The 19,124-nt window shown below is 35.1% G+C and overlaps 1 protein-coding gene across 1 annotated transcript in view; it reads right to left on the reverse strand.

The window, feature by feature from the left end:
- ETV1 (ETS variant transcription factor 1) overlaps positions 1-19,124 on the reverse strand; it is an 89,707-nt gene that overhangs the window by 26,439 nt on the left and 44,144 nt on the right. The window contains 4 exon segments of the mRNA XM_054692400.1: positions 8,082-8,135; positions 8,138-8,328; positions 12,552-12,740; positions 15,376-15,505. Of these exon segments, the coding sequence (XP_054548375.1) occupies positions 8,082-8,135; positions 8,138-8,328; positions 12,552-12,740; positions 15,376-15,505 (564 nt within the window).

Consider the following 19,124-nt stretch of genomic DNA (forward strand, 5'->3'; position numbering starts at 1 on the left):
CAGGGAACAGACCAAGATCACTGAAGAGTGAACATACATTGAATTATGAAGTTTTCAATAACATACTCTTTGCAAGCCTTTTGAAAAATAGTATTCTTCTAAGAATTACTTTGGTGATTTCAAGATATATATGGAAATGATAAAATGAAATACATTTTTAATTGCAACTGAATTTTGTAAAAAATAAAATCATAATAATCAATCGCAGGATTTTCCATTTGGACATGATGCAGCTTGCTAGTTTATTGCTGGTCTGGATTTTCACAATCAACATCAGTAAACTTTACTTCTGTTACATCCAACTTTATTTTTTGTAATTTTTTTTAAGATTTATTTTTATTTATACAAGAGCTCGGGTACAGTCCAGATGCACGGGAAGGTGAGAAGATTCACCAGAGCCAGCGTGGGGAACAGAACAGGCAGATTGACGAAATACACTGCTGAGGGGAGCAGTGGGCGAGACAGGAGAGGTCTGCTCACCATATGGGTCGCTCCAAGGCTGGCAGGGATCAAACCGGCACTGCAGAGGCTGCAGACAGCTTCACAGCGCTGCACTCAACCACCTGCGCCACCAGGGAGGCCTTCCACAATGGTTCCTTTATAATTACTGTACTCCTTATATTTCTATATAGGACAATATATTTGATTATGTATTTATGTGAAACTCAATTGTTCAGAACAGATGCAGGGAAATTTATAAAATAAAAGTCTGAGGTCAATTTCCCTAAAATGTATATCTCCCCTTGAAAGTAAATAATAATTTTTTAAATAGTAACTCCTGATGGCAAAATTTCTAAGATATTACTAGAGTACAGTAGTAACAATCGTAATAGTTTAGAGATAAACTATTAGGTAATTTCAGCCCCCTTAATTTCTTTTTTAATTTTATGCAAGTTTAGTAAGCTGATTGATGTCTTGATACCATCTTCAAACACTTAAAGTACTATTTTTATTTCTATGTGATTGCAGAAAATTATATTCTTTCTCTGTTATTCACTGATTTCATTCACACTTTTCCCAGAATCCCAGATAATGCTTACTAGAGGCAGCATTGGAAACACCTTCGCTCTTTCCCTATTATTAAGGTCAGTAGCCTCAGCACAGCAAGACACAGAATAACATTTTTAACATAAAAATCTTTCTCTTCTGCCATTTTAGAAACCCAAGAGTGGGCCTCCCTGGTGTCGCAGACAGTTGAGCTCAGCGCTGTGAAGCTGTCCACAATCTCTGCAGTGCCAGTTCAATCCCCACTGGCCACGGAGATACCCACATGGCAGGGCAGACCTCTCCTGTCTCTCCTGCTGCTCCCCTCAGCAGTGTATTTCGGTTAGTCTGCCTGTTCTGTTCCCTGCTCTATCTCTGGTGAATCCTCTCACCCTCTGCACCTCTGGCCTGTAACCTGGTTCTTGTGTAAATAAATAAATCTTAAAAAAAAAAAAAAGAAAAAAAAAGAAAAGAAACCCAAGAGTATTTAAATCTCTTGACTAAAGTACCAGTTTGGGCCTGTGTAAGTACCAGATATACTTGTCAACTCTAACAGATTAAAGTTAAAACACATCTCTAAGTTAAACATACCATAAATATTTAACACATGTAACATGATGCAAATATCTTTTCAGTATTTGTTTTATCATTTCTCTGCTAACATAGATGTTTTCTATATGCTAAGTACATGCCATCATTCTCTAAATCAAAGGTTTTTCTGCTGGTCTTCATCAAAGCCCAAAAGCGATAAAAACTAAGTGTAGAACATGGGAGGGGTTGCTTGGATGAAGAACAGACAGATTGTAAAACAACAGGATAGGAAAGGCCAATCTTACTCTTACAAATGTAAACTTTCCTTACACCTGTTTTATATGTTTCACTTCCTCATAACCTTTCTGGTAAAAAATGAATTCAGCTGACAAAAGTTTGAAAATCACAGTTCTGGTTAAATTTTAAGCCATTAAAATAGAAAAGTGAGGTGCGATAAGAAGGGTCAGAAAATCTCAAAGTTCATACAAGCAAAGAATTTTAGAGCTGGATGAGCCACTAATTTGCTGTTTCCTCTAATTATCATGCAGCCTTTCCAAGAAGAACTATTAGGAAAAGTCACTTCCTTGACATCTCAAATCTTGACAATATTTATGGCATATTTAAAAAAAATAAATAGAATGCATTTTAATCATTGGTATCATTTGAGGTTGTATTTTCTTATCTCACAACAGTTAGCACCTAACACCTAACAACTGGAAATAAAGTTTGGGGATCATCTAATGTGAAATGTACTTCCCCCAAGCTGGGAAAAGGGTACCTGAGATCTTAAAACATATGCTCTTATTTTTCTGGATAACGTAGAGTGTCTAAAAATAATAGAAAAATCTTTAATCCAAAAATTAAGAAAGGGGTCGATAATACATGTAAACAAATTATAGATTAAAGAACTTTTATTTGGGATAATTAAATAAAGACTGTGAACTAAGAATAAGAACACATTGGTTCTAGTTTTGGCTATTTCACAAAGTATGTAAGTGATGCTAAATATCTTTACTTGGATAAGTCTTGCTATTTTATCTGTATGATTCAGGTGTGGAGAAGAAATTTGAACTAGGTGCTCTCATGAGTTTAAAAATTTATGTATGATTCAGTGGAACAACTATTGTATCAATTTCTCCAAACTTAAAATAGCACTAACTACAATTGCTACTATAATGTGTTTCATGCCTCTAAACTGAAAGAAGGCCTCATCAGTACCAGCAGAAGTGACTAAAAAACACAATGAAAGAACATATTTTCTTCTGTAAACACATGTCAGTCTTTCCCCTACTTTCTACTTCTACTTCATCCTCTCAAAGCTCATTGTACATGCCTTCCCCTAGTTTCTTATTTCTGCAACCTTCTTGCCCCTGAACATTCTTTCTCCTTTATTCCCAGATCCTACATTAAAATGCTCTACCACATGGCTGGGAGTCATCTTTTAAACTAATTAGAGTAATAGAATAGGCTCTGAGGGCTAAGAACACCTTATTAATTCATTACCTCTCCAGCCAACTCCTAGGTTAAGATTTTTAGCACACCCCGAAGTGCAAAAGCACAAAGCACTAATGGTAGGACTGCAGGCACTCTGCAGGAATGGACCTGAAACGCACCAAGTAGCATGCAATTTCTCTTCCCTTCTCTAAGGCAGCCCTGCAGGACTAACAGAAATGACTAAGTAATCGAAAGCAAGTTAGGTTTGCAACATGAAACTGTAATGTCATCCTTTACTTAGCATTCTTTTTACTTATAAAATTGAATAATTTGAACACTTCTCTTCTTTGACTCTAAATGAATTGATAATTCAGAAAAGATACTTAACACTTTCTAATTAGAAAAGCAGTAAAATCTGGCTTCTCTGGTGGTGCATGGGGTTAAGCCTCAGCACTATGAAGCTATAGGCAACCAGTGCCTTTATCTCCTGCCGGGAGCTACCCACATGGCGCAGCAGGCCTCTCCTGTCTCGCCCGCTGCTCCCCTCAGCAGTATATTTCAGTCACTCCACCTGTTCTGCTCCCCATTCTTTCTCTGGTGACTCCTCTCACTCCCCGCCTCCATGCACCTCTGGCCTACACCCCAGTTCTTGTATGCATAAATAAATAAATCTCTTTTTAAAAAAAAGCAATAAATAAGCATTGTTAAAGTACAATTTATAGACAAAATAGGAATTCCTATATTATCATACATACATGACCACTGCACTTCTGTACCAAGTATTTTCTTCCAGGATTTATTCTTTACATATTTTTTTTCCACTCAATATTTTCATTTCATTAAATGGTTAGAAAAACCAAATGCCTGACTTCTAATGTCTGCTTAATATTTCTGTTATGAAGAGTCATAACTTTTTTCACCCCCAATGAATGTATATTTACAATCTCTCTCTCTCCCCGCCCACCTCCCTTTTCCCTCCTTCCCTCCTCTCAATCTCATTAACTATGTGTCTTCTCATTCCTTGGGATTAATTCCTGAGAGTAAAATAATTCTATCAAAGTGCATTAACACTGTGTGCTGATATTTTCTTGAAGCAAACTTTAGCTTCATATGCCCATGACCTCCCTACAAATACTATTCTAAGCTATCAAAAAAATAAATAAAATGAAACAAATTACCATACAATCACCTAGCACATAAAACTCTAATGCCCGGTCGCACATCAAAAATAACTGTCTCATTAGCCACTCTGGACACTCAAAACCTCATATTCAGGAGCACGAAGACAGTGAAACAGCCATGCTTCTATGACAATGGGCCACTGTATACAACACTCTGAAAGAAGCACTTGATACACAGTCAACATTTTCGTATACTCACTAAGACCTGGGGACAGAGAAGAGATCATGTTGGATTTAGGAAAAACAACCAAGCAATCACACACACACACACACACACACACACACAAAGACTGTGTCCTGTTTTTGCAGCATCATTAGGCTAAAGAAGAACAGAAGGAAAACAACAATAACATATAATTGGATTGCTGAGAACTTAATATCATGAACACACAGGATTGACTCATCAACTTGATCCTAAGCATCGAGTTTTCTTCTCATGTCTCATGATCCATTTTTCCTCTTCTCCTGGATAAAACTTTCTACCCTACTAGCATAATATTTTGCATTTTTTAGCTTAAATAATCGGCAGTTGAAATTGCATTCCTGTAATTATAATTATAACTAATAGACCTTCCATTTCCCATGTCATAATTAATGTCAGGTTTTATTAGAGTATAATCATGCTGCCTTTTTACTTACAAAGTTTCTTTTATTGTCACAACATTATGTTATATCAAATTAAGCAATAAAGAGTTTAGAGGCCTTCTGAAAGGACAACTTTAAGATCATAGGTGCCAGGCAAACTGACTACAAAGGATTTTTTTGCACTGTCTTTAAATCACATAAAATAATTTCTAATGTGCTAATTGTTCAACACAGTAGACAAAATACCAATGGTTTGGTAATGATACATTAGATTTCCTTGAAAAGGTTATTCAGTGTGCTCTCAGCAAGGATCAAAGAAGTAGTGACAACAAAATTTCTAGAAATCATACCTTTTGATTAAGTGTCACAGTGTCAACAATTTAGTGGTCAGTAAAATACATTTTGATAACCACAGATTAATATTGAATGGTTATATTGTTACTACAGTTCCTTTAAACCACATCTAGTATTATAACTTTACTATTTAGCTATTCAAGCAAACCATAATGCATCCTGTTGGTAATACTGAAATTGGAATTCAAAGGTTCTATACAACTTTCAAAACCTGAAGAATAATTTAGAGGGGAGAAAAGTAACATAAAATTAACATGTCTCAAATATTAAATAAATTTTCTACCAAGGTAGATGGTATACCTTTGAAATAGGATCCCGGACTGTTATGGACTAAAAGTAAATGTTCCCCAAAGTTCATTGTTGAAGACGATGCCAAATATGATGGAATTTGGAAGTGGTATTATGATGGCCTATAGTATTAGATGAGGTTTTGAAGATGGAGACCCCATGATGGGATTAATATCCAGAGGGAAAGAAACCAGCCATATGAGAACACAGTGAAATAGCAGCTGTCTGCAAGCCAGGACTCTGCCAACGGCACTCGGACCTTGGATTTCTCAGACTCAGGACTGTGCGAAATGTGTCTGTATTTGAGTCACCAGTTGATAGGACTTCATTATAGCAGACTGTGCGAAGACAGGGACTAGACTTTTTATTTTACAAGTGACTCAATTTGTGTTTTGAGGTCAGATAGTGACTGACTCTGAAATTAACATATAAAACCCACAAAAAGTACAATTAAATTGTATAGCAGCAGCTCCTATGTTTTGCCTTCATTGGAATATTTATCTCTTTCAGTTCACAGTGCCTCAAGAAAAGCTACATATTTGCATATCATATTACATATAATTTTGTTTTACATATATATGTATGTATATATAATTGCATATATACAATCTTCTATCCTCCAGTAGAACTGATAGAAAACTCAGCAGTTATTCTCAGAGAAGCAAAAGTTGCTTCAGATATGCATGTGTGTGTATATATAAATAAAGAGACAGAAGAGAGAGACGCCACAAAATCAAGAAAGCATTTTCAATGCTAATCTTTCTATGTTTATACATATAAAATATTTCTAGAACACACAAAGAAATTTTTTAAATGCCATGCTCTATAAATCCTTTCAAGCCAATTATTTAGGCTATTTGTTTGATTTCATGTAAAGTTTCTTGAAATCATGGGGAATTCAAAAACCAGTTCGGCAGATTAAAATGCAGTTGAGAGAATAAGGATAATATCACTGAACAGTATCTGAAATTTACAGAAAAAAAATGAATCCTACCTATAATAAAGTTCATTGTATTGCAGGCTTCTTAATTACGGACATAAACTACGGACACATATAAAAAGCTCTAAATTGAAAACACTGTGGCACATTTCCGAAGTCTCCAAATTCAAGTCAGGAGGCAAGCATTCCAATAAAGGTCATCACATCACATATTTCAATTTTAAAAATTATAATCCAGACAAAGGAATTTTACATATATGTTCTCTCCCTCTCCTCCTATGAAAATATACCATTGTAACCATGGAATGCAAGAATCAAATTTAGTATTTGGGGAAATTTCTAAAATTAGCCCTGGAGAAATAGTTTGGAGCCAGCTTCCCTTCCTTGAATCTCAGTCTTTCCCTCTTCTTCCCTTTCCTCAGCTCCACACCGTGCTGTACCGTGGGGGCCTCATACACAAACAAGTGGTCACATTTAAGCTCCATCCTCATCCTCCCACAGACAGCTGCCCTTTGACCACCTCTTTGGACCTATGGGGGAACAAAGGAACAGTGTTCTCTGCCTTCAGAAAACTAGGACTGGGATGAACCCACTTAGACCCTGAAAGTAGACTGTGAGTCTGGGGAGCAGGGAATTCATGGGTTCTGGGTAGCAGGTGTACTTTCCAGAAGTGGAGTCATGGCCTCCAAATGGGCGGTTCCTTATAGTCCAGAGCCCTCTCGCTCAGTGAGGAAACATACAAAGGATGGCCTGAGGAGACTACCTTGGAGAGTTTCCTCCAGTCAAGTTTTACTAATTTTAAGAAAGTTGAAAATTCAAGACCTGAAGACAATTTTCTTTCCTCAAGCAGAACTGACAATAAATCTGAGCAGTTATTCTTAAAGAAGCAATAGTTTCATCATCAAGAACATCTATCACTTTATATCCAGAAAAAAAGGAAATAGCATTGTTTTCAGTTATCTCCATGTCTAGAACCATCTACTTACCACAGTTAACAAAATATTAACAGTAATATGTGAGAGGCCCATGGTACCCTTCTTATCAACATTAGCTTTGATTTCATACGCTTTTTTCAGAATTCTCACGATATGTGAAAAAAGACGTTCTAATTTTGAGGTTTTAATAACAGAAACTAAACACCAGTGTGTTAAGTAATTCTTCTATGGTCTCAAGGTCAAATGTTGGCAAACTTGGTAGTAACATTTGGAACCAATTATGTTTAAGCAGTCCTTACAGCTCTATCCACCTTCACACAGTACTTTGCAGTGTTTCTGGCTCAGTGAGACTGAAGCTGAAGTCTATGAATAAACCACCAATCTGCCTTTTTTGCTACTCCTCTCCTAAAATATAAGAACCCTTACTTTCTGACCTTTGGAATTTGACACCAATAAAGGAAAACAAAGTTATAAGCAGTAAGTGGTTCAGTACAGAATATTACTTTCTATAAACATTGTTATTAAATAGTACTGACATAGCAAAAGGAAAGATTGCACAGAACCTAGAAAATATTACAATGTTATTCTCTTGGACCGAGAGTGGCCAGGATTTTGCAAATTTCACTTGGAACTGCTTTCATTTCTAGATATTTCTTCAACAATTGGCTCTTACCAAAATGGCTTGACCATTTTGTCTGACCCTTCACCTATAGGCAAAATTCAAATCAGGAATTAAATCAAAGACTCCACCAAGAAATGGTCATGAGCCACTCTGTCTGATGTCAGTACCAATCACAGTGACAAGCAAATGAGATACTTTAAATATAATTCCTTAAGGCATGCACCTACCTGAATCATATGCAAAATCTCTGGGTTCTTGTTTAATCATCAGAGGAGGGGGAAGCTTTGACTGGCCGCACCACCAACCATGGTGTTGTGTTCATACACTGGGTCATGGTACTCCTGCTTAAAGCCTTGAGGTGGGAAGGGGATGTTTGGTTCAGACATCTGCCGTTGATACATAGGACGTCCTTCCCTTGGCATTGTGGGCAAAGGAGGAAAGGAATTACAGGGCTCAGAAAGCTGGCGGCGAAATCTAGGAAGGAGAGTACAAGTTTCAAATGAAATGGTATCAAGGCCACTGCTAAATTTGACTGGTTTGAAAAAACACAAGACAAAAAAAAAAAAAAAAAAAAAAAAAAAAAAAAAGAAACGTCAACAAGGAATAGTCTTTTAAATACCAATACAATTTGTAACTACCTAGCTAATGAACATGACACCTGAATTGAAATGTACACCTTAAACAAAGACTAGATTTCTCTTTCCTGGGTCAGTAGCATGATGCTTTCCTCAAATCACAGTGTGATCTGTGTTCCTCATCTAATTAATTAGTCTCTCATAGCAACATTTCCATGATTTGAGTAGGGATAGGAGAAGAGCACCCTGTAGGGAGAAACTGTATATACCTTACCGGCTAAAATGTCCCATTCTAAATCAACTGTGTAACTTACCCAATTTCTCAAACAATTACATAAAGAAAAAAAAAAAAAAACAGAAAATAAAGAGTGTGATCTCAAATGGCATCCTCTTTTAATCTGTTACCAAACTTATTAACAAGAAAGTAAAAAATAAGGAGCCAAATAAAAATCTACTTGCAGGTTTTCCTTCCCTGACCATCATTTATGAAGAAAGGAAGAGGTGGCTCTCTTCTCAAATGGGCAAGATTTATCTGAATCTTCAACAATGTTCTAATTAACTTTGTATTCTCATGAGAAAGAAAACTGGAAAAGAGACTGAAATACAAGTTGGTTTGTTAAGACTATCTCTTTACTGTCAAGCAAAAAGAGAGCACAGTGGCTTATAAAAACTTCAAATAAAATATCAGGTTGATTTTAAAAAGTAAGCATAAAATACAGCAGATATCCAAAGATGAAAAGAACTTGTTTTATGCATTATGTATATTTGTGTGGTCATGAGGAAGTTCTGAGGCTTGGGTAGAAAGATGACAGTGAGCCTCTGCAGTCCTTCCTTCTTAGTTACACTGTGTAATGATTGGCTAATAACATAATCATTCAGTTCTGTGTTTCTCATCCATAACATCGTTGACGCAACCACACATTGTATTAATTAAAGATTTAAAAGTGTTCTATGAATGCCCCAAGAGTGCTTAAAAATAACCTATCCAACAATTTCTGTGAGTAAATAAAGCCTATGAACTCCCCTCCACTCCAATCCTTAACACCCCCCATTAAAATTGTTCCTGAGACTTTAATTTGCAAAGTTAACATTAATTTTGGTAACATTAAATAAAAATAAAGGCTAAAGAAAGGCTAAGCAATTGGCTTGGCATTTCTAAGAACACTTGATCCTGCAATTTAACTCTAGGCACACTAGCTGCCATGGAAAGCACTGAAATTCCACCTACACCTGCAGAAAATAAACTTAGAAACTCAGATATTGCAAAACAGTGAGGCTGACTGGCACTGCATTCATTTCCCTTCTCTTGCTTATTTCATTAGCCAAAAAAAGAAACAGAAATTATCATTAAGAACTGTCAAGGAGTGAATCAGAAAATTGTAACTTGAAGTTAAAATAAGAAACCAACTCACTTGTGAAGCCTTAAAAGGAAGTTAATAATACTTATACTAAAAGCTTTGTAAGGAATCAAGCCATTTGTTTTTACGAGTCAAACTGATGGCAGTTGCTATTTGCTTAGGACCATGTATACATACATGGAACGCATAGGCTTCAGTGGAAGCTGCACATTTTTGGTGCCATTTTTATGAACCCCTGACTAATGGTAAAGAGGTGACTCAAGAAGCTTCTGGAAGAGAGATAATGGGCACAGAGAATATTCTAATGCTATCTTTGATATAGAAAAACAATGCATAAGTAGTGGGGAACATGAAGAAAAAGAGACCAGGATTCCTGCAGAGTGGGATCTGAAAAGTGCCAAAGACCTGAGCTGAGGGGCAGTGAGCCTGAGGAAAGGAAGCAGGGCGCAGCCCAGTTGGCCATGAAACATTCCCAGAGTGACGTGGGGTGCCCAGGCTGGAGGGGGCTATTTGGGGAAAGGATCTGTTCCCAGAGCAAATTTTTCCATTTATAACTGAGGGACTGTCATTTGTTAGCCAGAGCCCTCCAAGAAATCCTCCTCAGAAACATACGGCTTCAGAGATTTTCCTGGGATTGGCCAGCTGGTACTGTACTCAAAACCCAGTGGGGGGCAGTGGGAAAAGACCCTGAGCTTCCCTCTTAGAGTTCCGGGCCGGCTGTTCTCAGTCTCAGATATTTGACTTCAAGTAGAGAAACTAAAATGGATTTGGCTAAAGCACTGCAAGTTAGGTCACCTAAAAACAGGCATCCTGCTTGCTCAGCAGTCACTTTCCATAAGAAATAATTCCACAGAAAGCAACTACACAATCCATACTTCTGGCACTTATTTGAAGTTTCAGAGGCTCAGGTATTATGAACTCTGGGAAGTCACCAGAAGAGGACAAAATAAAAGATGCTTTTTTGTAACTGTTTCCCCTTTTAGCTCCACACAATGTGCATCTGTTCAATGGCCACCCTGCACTAAGATATCTTTCATCTGTATTTACAAAACTGTTTACACAGATGCACATACCATCACGCCCTGACGAGGTCTCGTGTCTATGGGGTGAGAAGGGGAAGATAGTGGGAAGTGTTTATAACTAAAGTATAACAGAATTTATGATGGAAACAAAGGAAGAAGATACAGCTTACTGTCACATTAGAAAAAATGTTTTCTTCTCATCCCTTCCTAGGAAAAGTTCCCAGATTTGAGACTGGGGCCCAGTAAGTAACCTGTGACAGATTTGAAAACTCCCTTATTTTTATAAAGTTGCCAATGTCACATTTTCTGGTCTCTTGCTGATTTCTAGGAGGTCCTTTGGCACCTGTATAATGGTGTGTCAGAGCTTGTTTGTGTTGGTTTATATAAATTTGCAGGAACATTGTGAGCCACATGTTAAACAGCTATTAAGCATTAAATTAAGTCAACTTATAATATTTTAAAGGCAATAAACACTCAAAGCTCATCATTTCCCAATTACTTTACTATATCTTACTAATAATGATGCTTTTGAGGTTATTTATACTATTATATCTACAAGGTAAAAATATAATATAATGGCATGGCATTACACATTCCTTTTCAATTTCTCATTCAGGGTTATCATATTGCCAACTTGGGGTGAGCCATGGGGGTATGGGGAGGGGAGTACTGACATCACAAACGCATCCAATGCTCCAGATCTTTTGTTTTTTTTTTTTTCTCCCATACAGCATATTGTTAAAAACTTGTCAGTACTATACTGACTACGCATAAGTAAAAGATAGCAGGGGAATGAAAGAATACTATATATAAAATCTATCTGTGTTTTAAGTTATACTATTATTTTACTTAAATATGATTTTTTTTCATCTCTGGGAATCAAGGCTTTCTCACCACAGTAATCTCTCCAGCTCCATGCACTAAATCCTGACCTCCTCCTTTCTAAGTTATACTAGTCAAGTCTTTATTTCTTTCACTTTACATTCTCAGCTTCCAGGGTCATGCAGCTACTAACATTAAATATTTATCAGTTGGGAAGGATGGAAAGTAGTTTTTATCAAAGAAGTGCTATTTTGCCAAACTATGTACAGATAAACCATTCAATCTAAAGTAAGGAACCGAATTCCATAAGCCACCTTCTAAAATTAGTCTCCTAGCGCTGGGCTGCAAAGCTGTCCACAGCCTCTGCAGCACCGGTTCAATCCCCAGCTGCTGGCGAGGGTCCCACAAGGCGTGCAGACCTCTCCTGCTGCGCCCGCTGCTCCCCTCAGCAGTGTGTTTCATCAGTCTGCCTGTTCTGTTCCCCGCTCTGGTTCTGGTGAATTCTCTCACCCTTCTGCATTTCTTACTGTACCCAGTGCTTGTATAAATAAATAAATAAATCTTAAAAAAAAATAAAATAAGTCTCCTAACGTTATAGAACAAATACACACATATGCTCATAAAAATGAGATGATCTGATTTAAAGTTTAAGTGAAGCAATTTAATTCAAGCAAAGCGAGGGAGATGTTGAAATGTCAGTAGATAGATTAATTTTCCAAATTAGCAACCAATTTAAATGTTTACAAAAGGAATGTCTGTTTATAAAAGACATTCTCTACAAATTATTTATAATGATAGAGCAAGCTCTTTCTAAAAATATTTTTGCCCGGAAGAGCAACATTAATGTGTTCACTTTAAATCTACTATAGGTCTTAGGAATTTCTTCTATGAATTTTTAAAAAATGGTATTTGCAGTTTACCTGTGGTCCATGGGGTAGCTGCTGTCTTGCATGGACTGCGATGGAGGGAGGTGAGCTGGAAAGGCGCGGTCAGGTTTCGGAGTGTGAGTTGAGTTGGGGGATGCATGATGTAGTGGGGACACTGGAGTGCTGGACGGTGTTGGGGGGTTGGAGGGCCTCATTCCCACTTGTGGCTTCTGATCATAGGCACTACCCAGGAAACCAAAAAGAGGAGAACATTTCTGCTTTAGAGCAATTAAAAAAAATTTCAAACCCATAAGTTAGAATGTTATTATTTTTTTATTTTTTGCTTCTGTCATTCCAGAACATGTGATCAAAATCATCACATTCTTATAGACAAAAATTAGGAAATTAATATATTACCTAGTAACAACATGAGTAGAAAATGCTTATTTATTTGCTTTTTACAGTTATATTTACTTCTTGCAGAATTTAGGGTTCATAATTCCAAGAGGTAAACCATCATCTTACAGGAATATTTTATCCTTCAGAAACAAAGAATTTGTAAATACAAAGTGAATGCTAAATATTCACAAAATGCTATTTTAAGGGACTGTGCAAACAACTTAAAATAAGGAAAACCACTGAAACTGCACCAATGAAAACAGTGGCATAATTTCTATCTATTCTTAATACAGCTCCTTGTGCAAGTTTGATATAGCTCTTCTAAATCATTAAATATTTCTGATATTATAATTCAACTGCATTATAAAAGATTTTAAAAACAAATTTTAAAAACAAATGCCTTTGCTTATTTTCATTCTTCTTATGTAAAATAAATGATGCTTGGCATTAACCTCCTCACATGGGATAATAAAGATTAATAAGGCAAATTAAAATGTCCATGATATATTAAAACTTTCTTGGAGTACAAGAATAGGCAAAAAATAATGTTAAAAGGAAAATCCTATTATCATTTTCTAATTCTTAAACACAACTACAAAAGAATAAAATTAGTAATCTTGTTTCTATATACACTATGAATTTAAGTTGCTTCCCTAGCTTAGCTTTCAGGAATGTGATTTAACTAATTTTTATCATCTAAAACATTATTTTCTTAAAAAAAAATTTTAGTTAAATTTCCAGACAAAAAAGTTAATTCTTGGTTAAAACACTATATTTCTTTTTAATAAAAAAAATCCATCAATACATATTTTTCTTTAAAGAAGAAACACTTTTTACATTGGCTTATGTAATCATTTATTCCATTGCTGGTGCTATACAATATAGAATTTCATCAACGTGCAAAATTACAGAAGTATTTGCTATAAGTCTACTGTTACTTTAATGAAAAGTCAACAGTACTCATAGTATGTTTGGTCTACCTATTTTCTTTACTGTTATTACTGAATGATAACACACCTCTTTTATAAAATGGTTCACCTGTCTCATTCCCATGTAAAAAGAAAACATCTTCTATCAGAGGATGGTACTTTTTCCCATAAAATGCTGTATTAAGATTTTTTTCCATAATGAGATAGAGAATAATGAGAATTTAATTTACATATCATTGTAGAAATTATTAGTCTCCAAGAACCTCAAGACAACTCCTCTCCTGTTAAATTATGTATATCAGATATGTCATATAAAATAGTAGTTATTTTGTAGTCATGCTTCCAATGAAAGCTGAGATGCTACAACAATTCTGTATTTACCTCATTAATTAAATTTTTAATATTTTAAATAACTATTTTGTGACTACATAATACTCTTAAGGAGAACGTGGGAAAATTAAAAATACTATAAAATAAAACTTCTATTGATCAATATTGCCTTGTCTGAATTCAGTATGCTTTAATAGCTTCTACAAAAGATCTTTTTGTAACAGTTTTTCAATTTCAGTTGAGTTGACTCATAATTTCAGGCTCTGGTGAACCTCCTGAAAAAGCAGATATAAAAGATAAGTTTGCAAGTACAAATAGTAATAGAATGTCCAAGCATTGATCAGCTGCCAGGAGAGTATACAAATCTGAGTCTTGAATTTAATATTTATCTTGAATATAAACAGTATATGTAATAAACATATGATGATACAGGAGATTCTGTCAGATCATATATTTTTTAAATTTTAACTGGTGTAAATTACAAAACTCTAAATATTTGTAATCATTTTTATAACTTTCCAAATAAATTCCTTTTAAGAACTAAGTTTCTGGAGTAATTCAGAATTATATTATACAGAGCCAACTTCTTCCTTATGCAATTAGAGACCAATATGAAAAGCAAGAGAATGCAATTTACTGTGAGGGGTTTTTAATGAACATATATGTTATCAAATTTTCTAACAAGTGAACAATGTACTTTTACTGCTCCACCCTTTATTATCATCAAAAGGAATAACTGGCTTTTTAATAGATAATAGCCTTGGCAAAGCCTTATAAAATTCTAACTTTATTGCATTTATCCATGAATGCATCTTATAGATCATTTGCAAAGCCTGTCAGATAACTAATGTACTGCTTAGACCTGCCAAATGTTTCATTTTTTCCCTATAAACTCCATCTAAAGTGCATAATGCACTCATTCTAATGAGAACTTTCAATAGCTGCTCTTGCCAAGTAAGACCCTCTTTTCAAACCCAAGATGTATCACTGAAGTAGAAAAGCTACTAATAATTGCAATGAAAATTATTGCTTTAAAATGATTCTGAAAGAGTGTGATTGGATGGTAAACGGTTCTTCAGTTTGGCTAAATGCTAATCCAATTAGCTCATTGGCCGCTGAAGATGAACTCACAAAACATGACTTGAGATTTTATATAATTCTGAACTTTTTGTTTCAATAAGAACCACCATTCTCTATATATGCATGACTGACTATTTTACCTGACATTGTACAGGCACTTTTCTCCATAGCTGAATTTAAAGGGTTGTTCTTGACTGCAGGCAGAGCTGAGTTCTGAACATGGACTGTGGGGTTCTTTCTTGATTTTCAGTGGTAGGCCATGAAAAGCCACTAGAAAACAAAATATCCACAAAAAGTAAAATAAAGTTAGAAAACAAGTATGTTAATTTATTCTATTTCTCTTAGTTAAAATGTCACTAATATTTCATAGAAATTTACACATGGGAAAAATCACACTTCTAAGAAAAAATTCTGGAAAATTTCAGCATACTCCTCGTTCTGCTTTTATTATATAACCAAATGCATGCTTGCACTCACTCTCTCATTACTTAAATTTGTTATTTGCTTAGCTATATTAACAAAACCAGTAACTCAGTTTTACAAAGTTTTGAAAAATTTTCAGAATGATTTCCAATGAGTTAAAGCAGAAAGAGTCAACTGATTATCTAAGAATTAAAGGAAGACAAGATAATTTTAAAGCATAACTGGAAGGAGAATATCTCAATTGTACCAATAGTAATAATCTCATCGAGAATCACAAGTGGGGGCCTCCTTTGTGGCGCCGGGGGTTAAGCACCGCACTATGAAGCAATCCTCAGCCTCTGCAGCATTATTTCGATCCCCCACTGCCAGGGGGCAGCCCACATGGCGCGGCCCACCTCTCCTGTCTTGCCCGCTGCTCCCTTCAGCAGTGGTCGATCTGCCTGTTCTGTTCCCAGCTCTGGCTCTGGTGAATCCTCTCACCACCCACATCTCTGGCCTGTGCTCCAGGCAATAAAGTAAATCCATTGCAAATTCAGTGATAACTGATGACTCTGGATTTCCGCACAAAAATGTTTTAAATTCTACATCTTTGAGGCCAATGGTTATTTATAAAAGAGTCAAAAGTATCTTTCTATTTACCACAATTGTGATTGAAATGTAAGAAACTTGTTGAAGTTATAGGTCACATGTACTCTACAATAAAATAAAAATCTGTATCATACGATGTTTTATTCTTTTCCATGACTTAATGTATGATTATGCTTATGTCCATTAATGCTTAATATAATACAAAGATCATACAAAAAGGTAAAAAATATGTATGTTTGTGGAGGAATCTTAACATATAAACCAATAAATAGCACTATACACACACATACACACACACACATATTATTCTTCTATAATAAAATTGAAAAAATACCTATTAGAGGTCCTAACAAAATTATTAGTATAAATGAAAAAGTAAAAGATGAAAGAAAAATAGGAATGAGAATGAATTTTATTTTCATGTACAATATGTACAAATATGACTAATAAAGGGTTAAACACAACAAGGACACAAATTCTGGAGATTTATTCTTAACTCCTATAAAAACTGGAATTAAAACACAAAATATTAAGTCTGATTCTATAAAGGGAGCTATAACAAGAGAAACTTTGTGGCTTATGGTGCCATTCAATCTTGATTATGACAGTACAGCACTATACAGTTGCACTAGCTTGAATGTCACATAAAATTTTAGTATAAGAATTTGAGATCAAGGAGTACCGAGCATCCAGGAAAATAAGGGCTAATGTCGATGCACATAACTTTAACAGAAATGTTCAATGGTAATCAAGAGTAAGTGAAATTTAGAAAACAAATTTGTCATTGAAATAAACACATTTCACCTAAATTAGTCATCTAAGGAAACTGTAATAAATAACAATAAAATAATTTCATTGGGTGGTCTATTTCAAAGTATTTTCTTAATGTACTGTGTGTTTACTATTCCTATTCAAAGTAGAGAGTAGAGATATAGACACAAAGAAGAAACTATATGTGTCTCTATATGCCAAGAGTGCTCATGTTCACCAAGTCAGAAAGTTATAATTTGTTAAACATTCAATAAAAGAAGTTAAGAACCCCAAGTAACAATTAGGAGGATTTATTTTATTCTAATTTCAACAAACCAACTATGAAAAGATAACATGCAACAAATGAGACATTTGAATATAGACTAGATATTAGATATTAAGAAATTATTTAATTTTGTTGGATGTGCTAATGGAATGGCAATTGTAAAAAAAACAGACTTAAGGTTTCAGATTCATAAAGTATTAAGATTAATATAAAATGCCTGGACTTTTCAATAAAACAGTCTTGAGCACTACTACTTAGCATGACAAATATGGCATGATGCATACATTTGTCATATTTGTTACTTTCTTAAAAGACAACATTTTTGGCTGTTTATTACTTTGAAGATATACAGCAAAAAGGGCATGCCCGAGTTGAAATACTTTGAATAAATATTGGGTTTTACATTTTCCAACAAAAAAACAGCAGCAACACATAAGAAACTCATGTTGTCTTTCCAGGTAACATCATTACACCTGGGTGTTCAGATCTTATTTATTTGAATAAAAATATTAAGATTTAAAAAGCTGATGAATATGCAATGTGGTGCAAAGTGTGCAGTGTGATCTATTTATCAAAATATCAGGCATGTTGGAGACTACTATGTTTAATATTACTCTATTTTAAAAGTCTTTGGTATCATGAGGTAAGAAAAGATTAGTAATCAGAACACAAAAATCACTAACCATATGAGGAAAGAATCTACAAATTAGGTTTCATTGAAATTGAAAACTTTTCTTCATCAAAAGATGCTAGTAAAAGAGTAAAAAGTGAACTACACTGAAGATGTTTGCAATGCAATAGAAATTGACAAAGAACTCATATTTAACATTGTAAGAATTGCTACAAATTAGTAAGACAGAACCAATGATGCAATTAAAAATCGGCAAATGACTTTAATAGGCAGTTCAGAGTAACCACACAAACGGCAAAACAAATGAAGAACAACAAAATATGTATGAGAAGGTATTCAACATCTTAACGCTTCAAGAAAACACAAATATAACCACATGCGGTTATCACTATATGCCCACAAGATTGGTTAAACTGCAAAAGACTGGTATTACCAAGTTTTTAAGTAGACACAGAACAAGACCTTTTATATATGCTGCTTAGAGTACACATTGATATAAATATTTTGGACATCTTTTCGGCAGTCACTACTAAGGTTCAACATAAATAAATGTACCCTGTATTGATCCAACAATTACACTTTTAGGTATAACTCCAAGAGAAGGATTCCACAGGTTCAACAACAAACAGGTAAGTATAAGAATGTTCATGGTAGCTTTATATATGGTCAAACTGAAAATTCTATGGTGCATCAACAGGAAAATGGATACACTGTGGTATAGTCACACAATGGAATGTTACAGAGAAATAACAAGGAAGATATTATTGATACACGCAAAACCACAGCTCTCACACTGAGTAAAAGAACCCAAGCGGGAAAGGGAGTATCATATCTGAATTTCACCACCAGACTAGACTAAGCCAGAGTTCAAGGATCCTTTTCTTTTGGTGGATGTCAGTGTTACTGAATGCAAAAGGGCACCAGTAATACACAGTGTTGAAAATACTTTATATCTTGCTCTTAGTTGTGGCTATGTAACCATATATGTGAAGTTCATCAATACGTACACTTAAGGCTCTGTATTATAATGAATGCATGCCTCAAGAAAGTTAACAAATGTGAAGAGTATTAAGCAATGCTATACTACATAAATTAAGATAATTAAACATGTCAGGTCTCTTGTTCTGACTGAGATACCTGAGAATACACTTTAATTTCATAGAAGAAATTATTCCAGGTGGGTCAGGGGAGGCAGGGTAAGTCTGGCATGA

Source organism: Talpa occidentalis, unplaced genomic scaffold (genome assembly GCF_014898055.3).
Source record: "Talpa occidentalis isolate TD23 unplaced genomic scaffold, MPIMG_talOcc4v2.1, whole genome shotgun sequence".
NCBI classification, from domain to species: domain Eukaryota; kingdom Metazoa; phylum Chordata; class Mammalia; order Eulipotyphla; family Talpidae; genus Talpa; species Talpa occidentalis.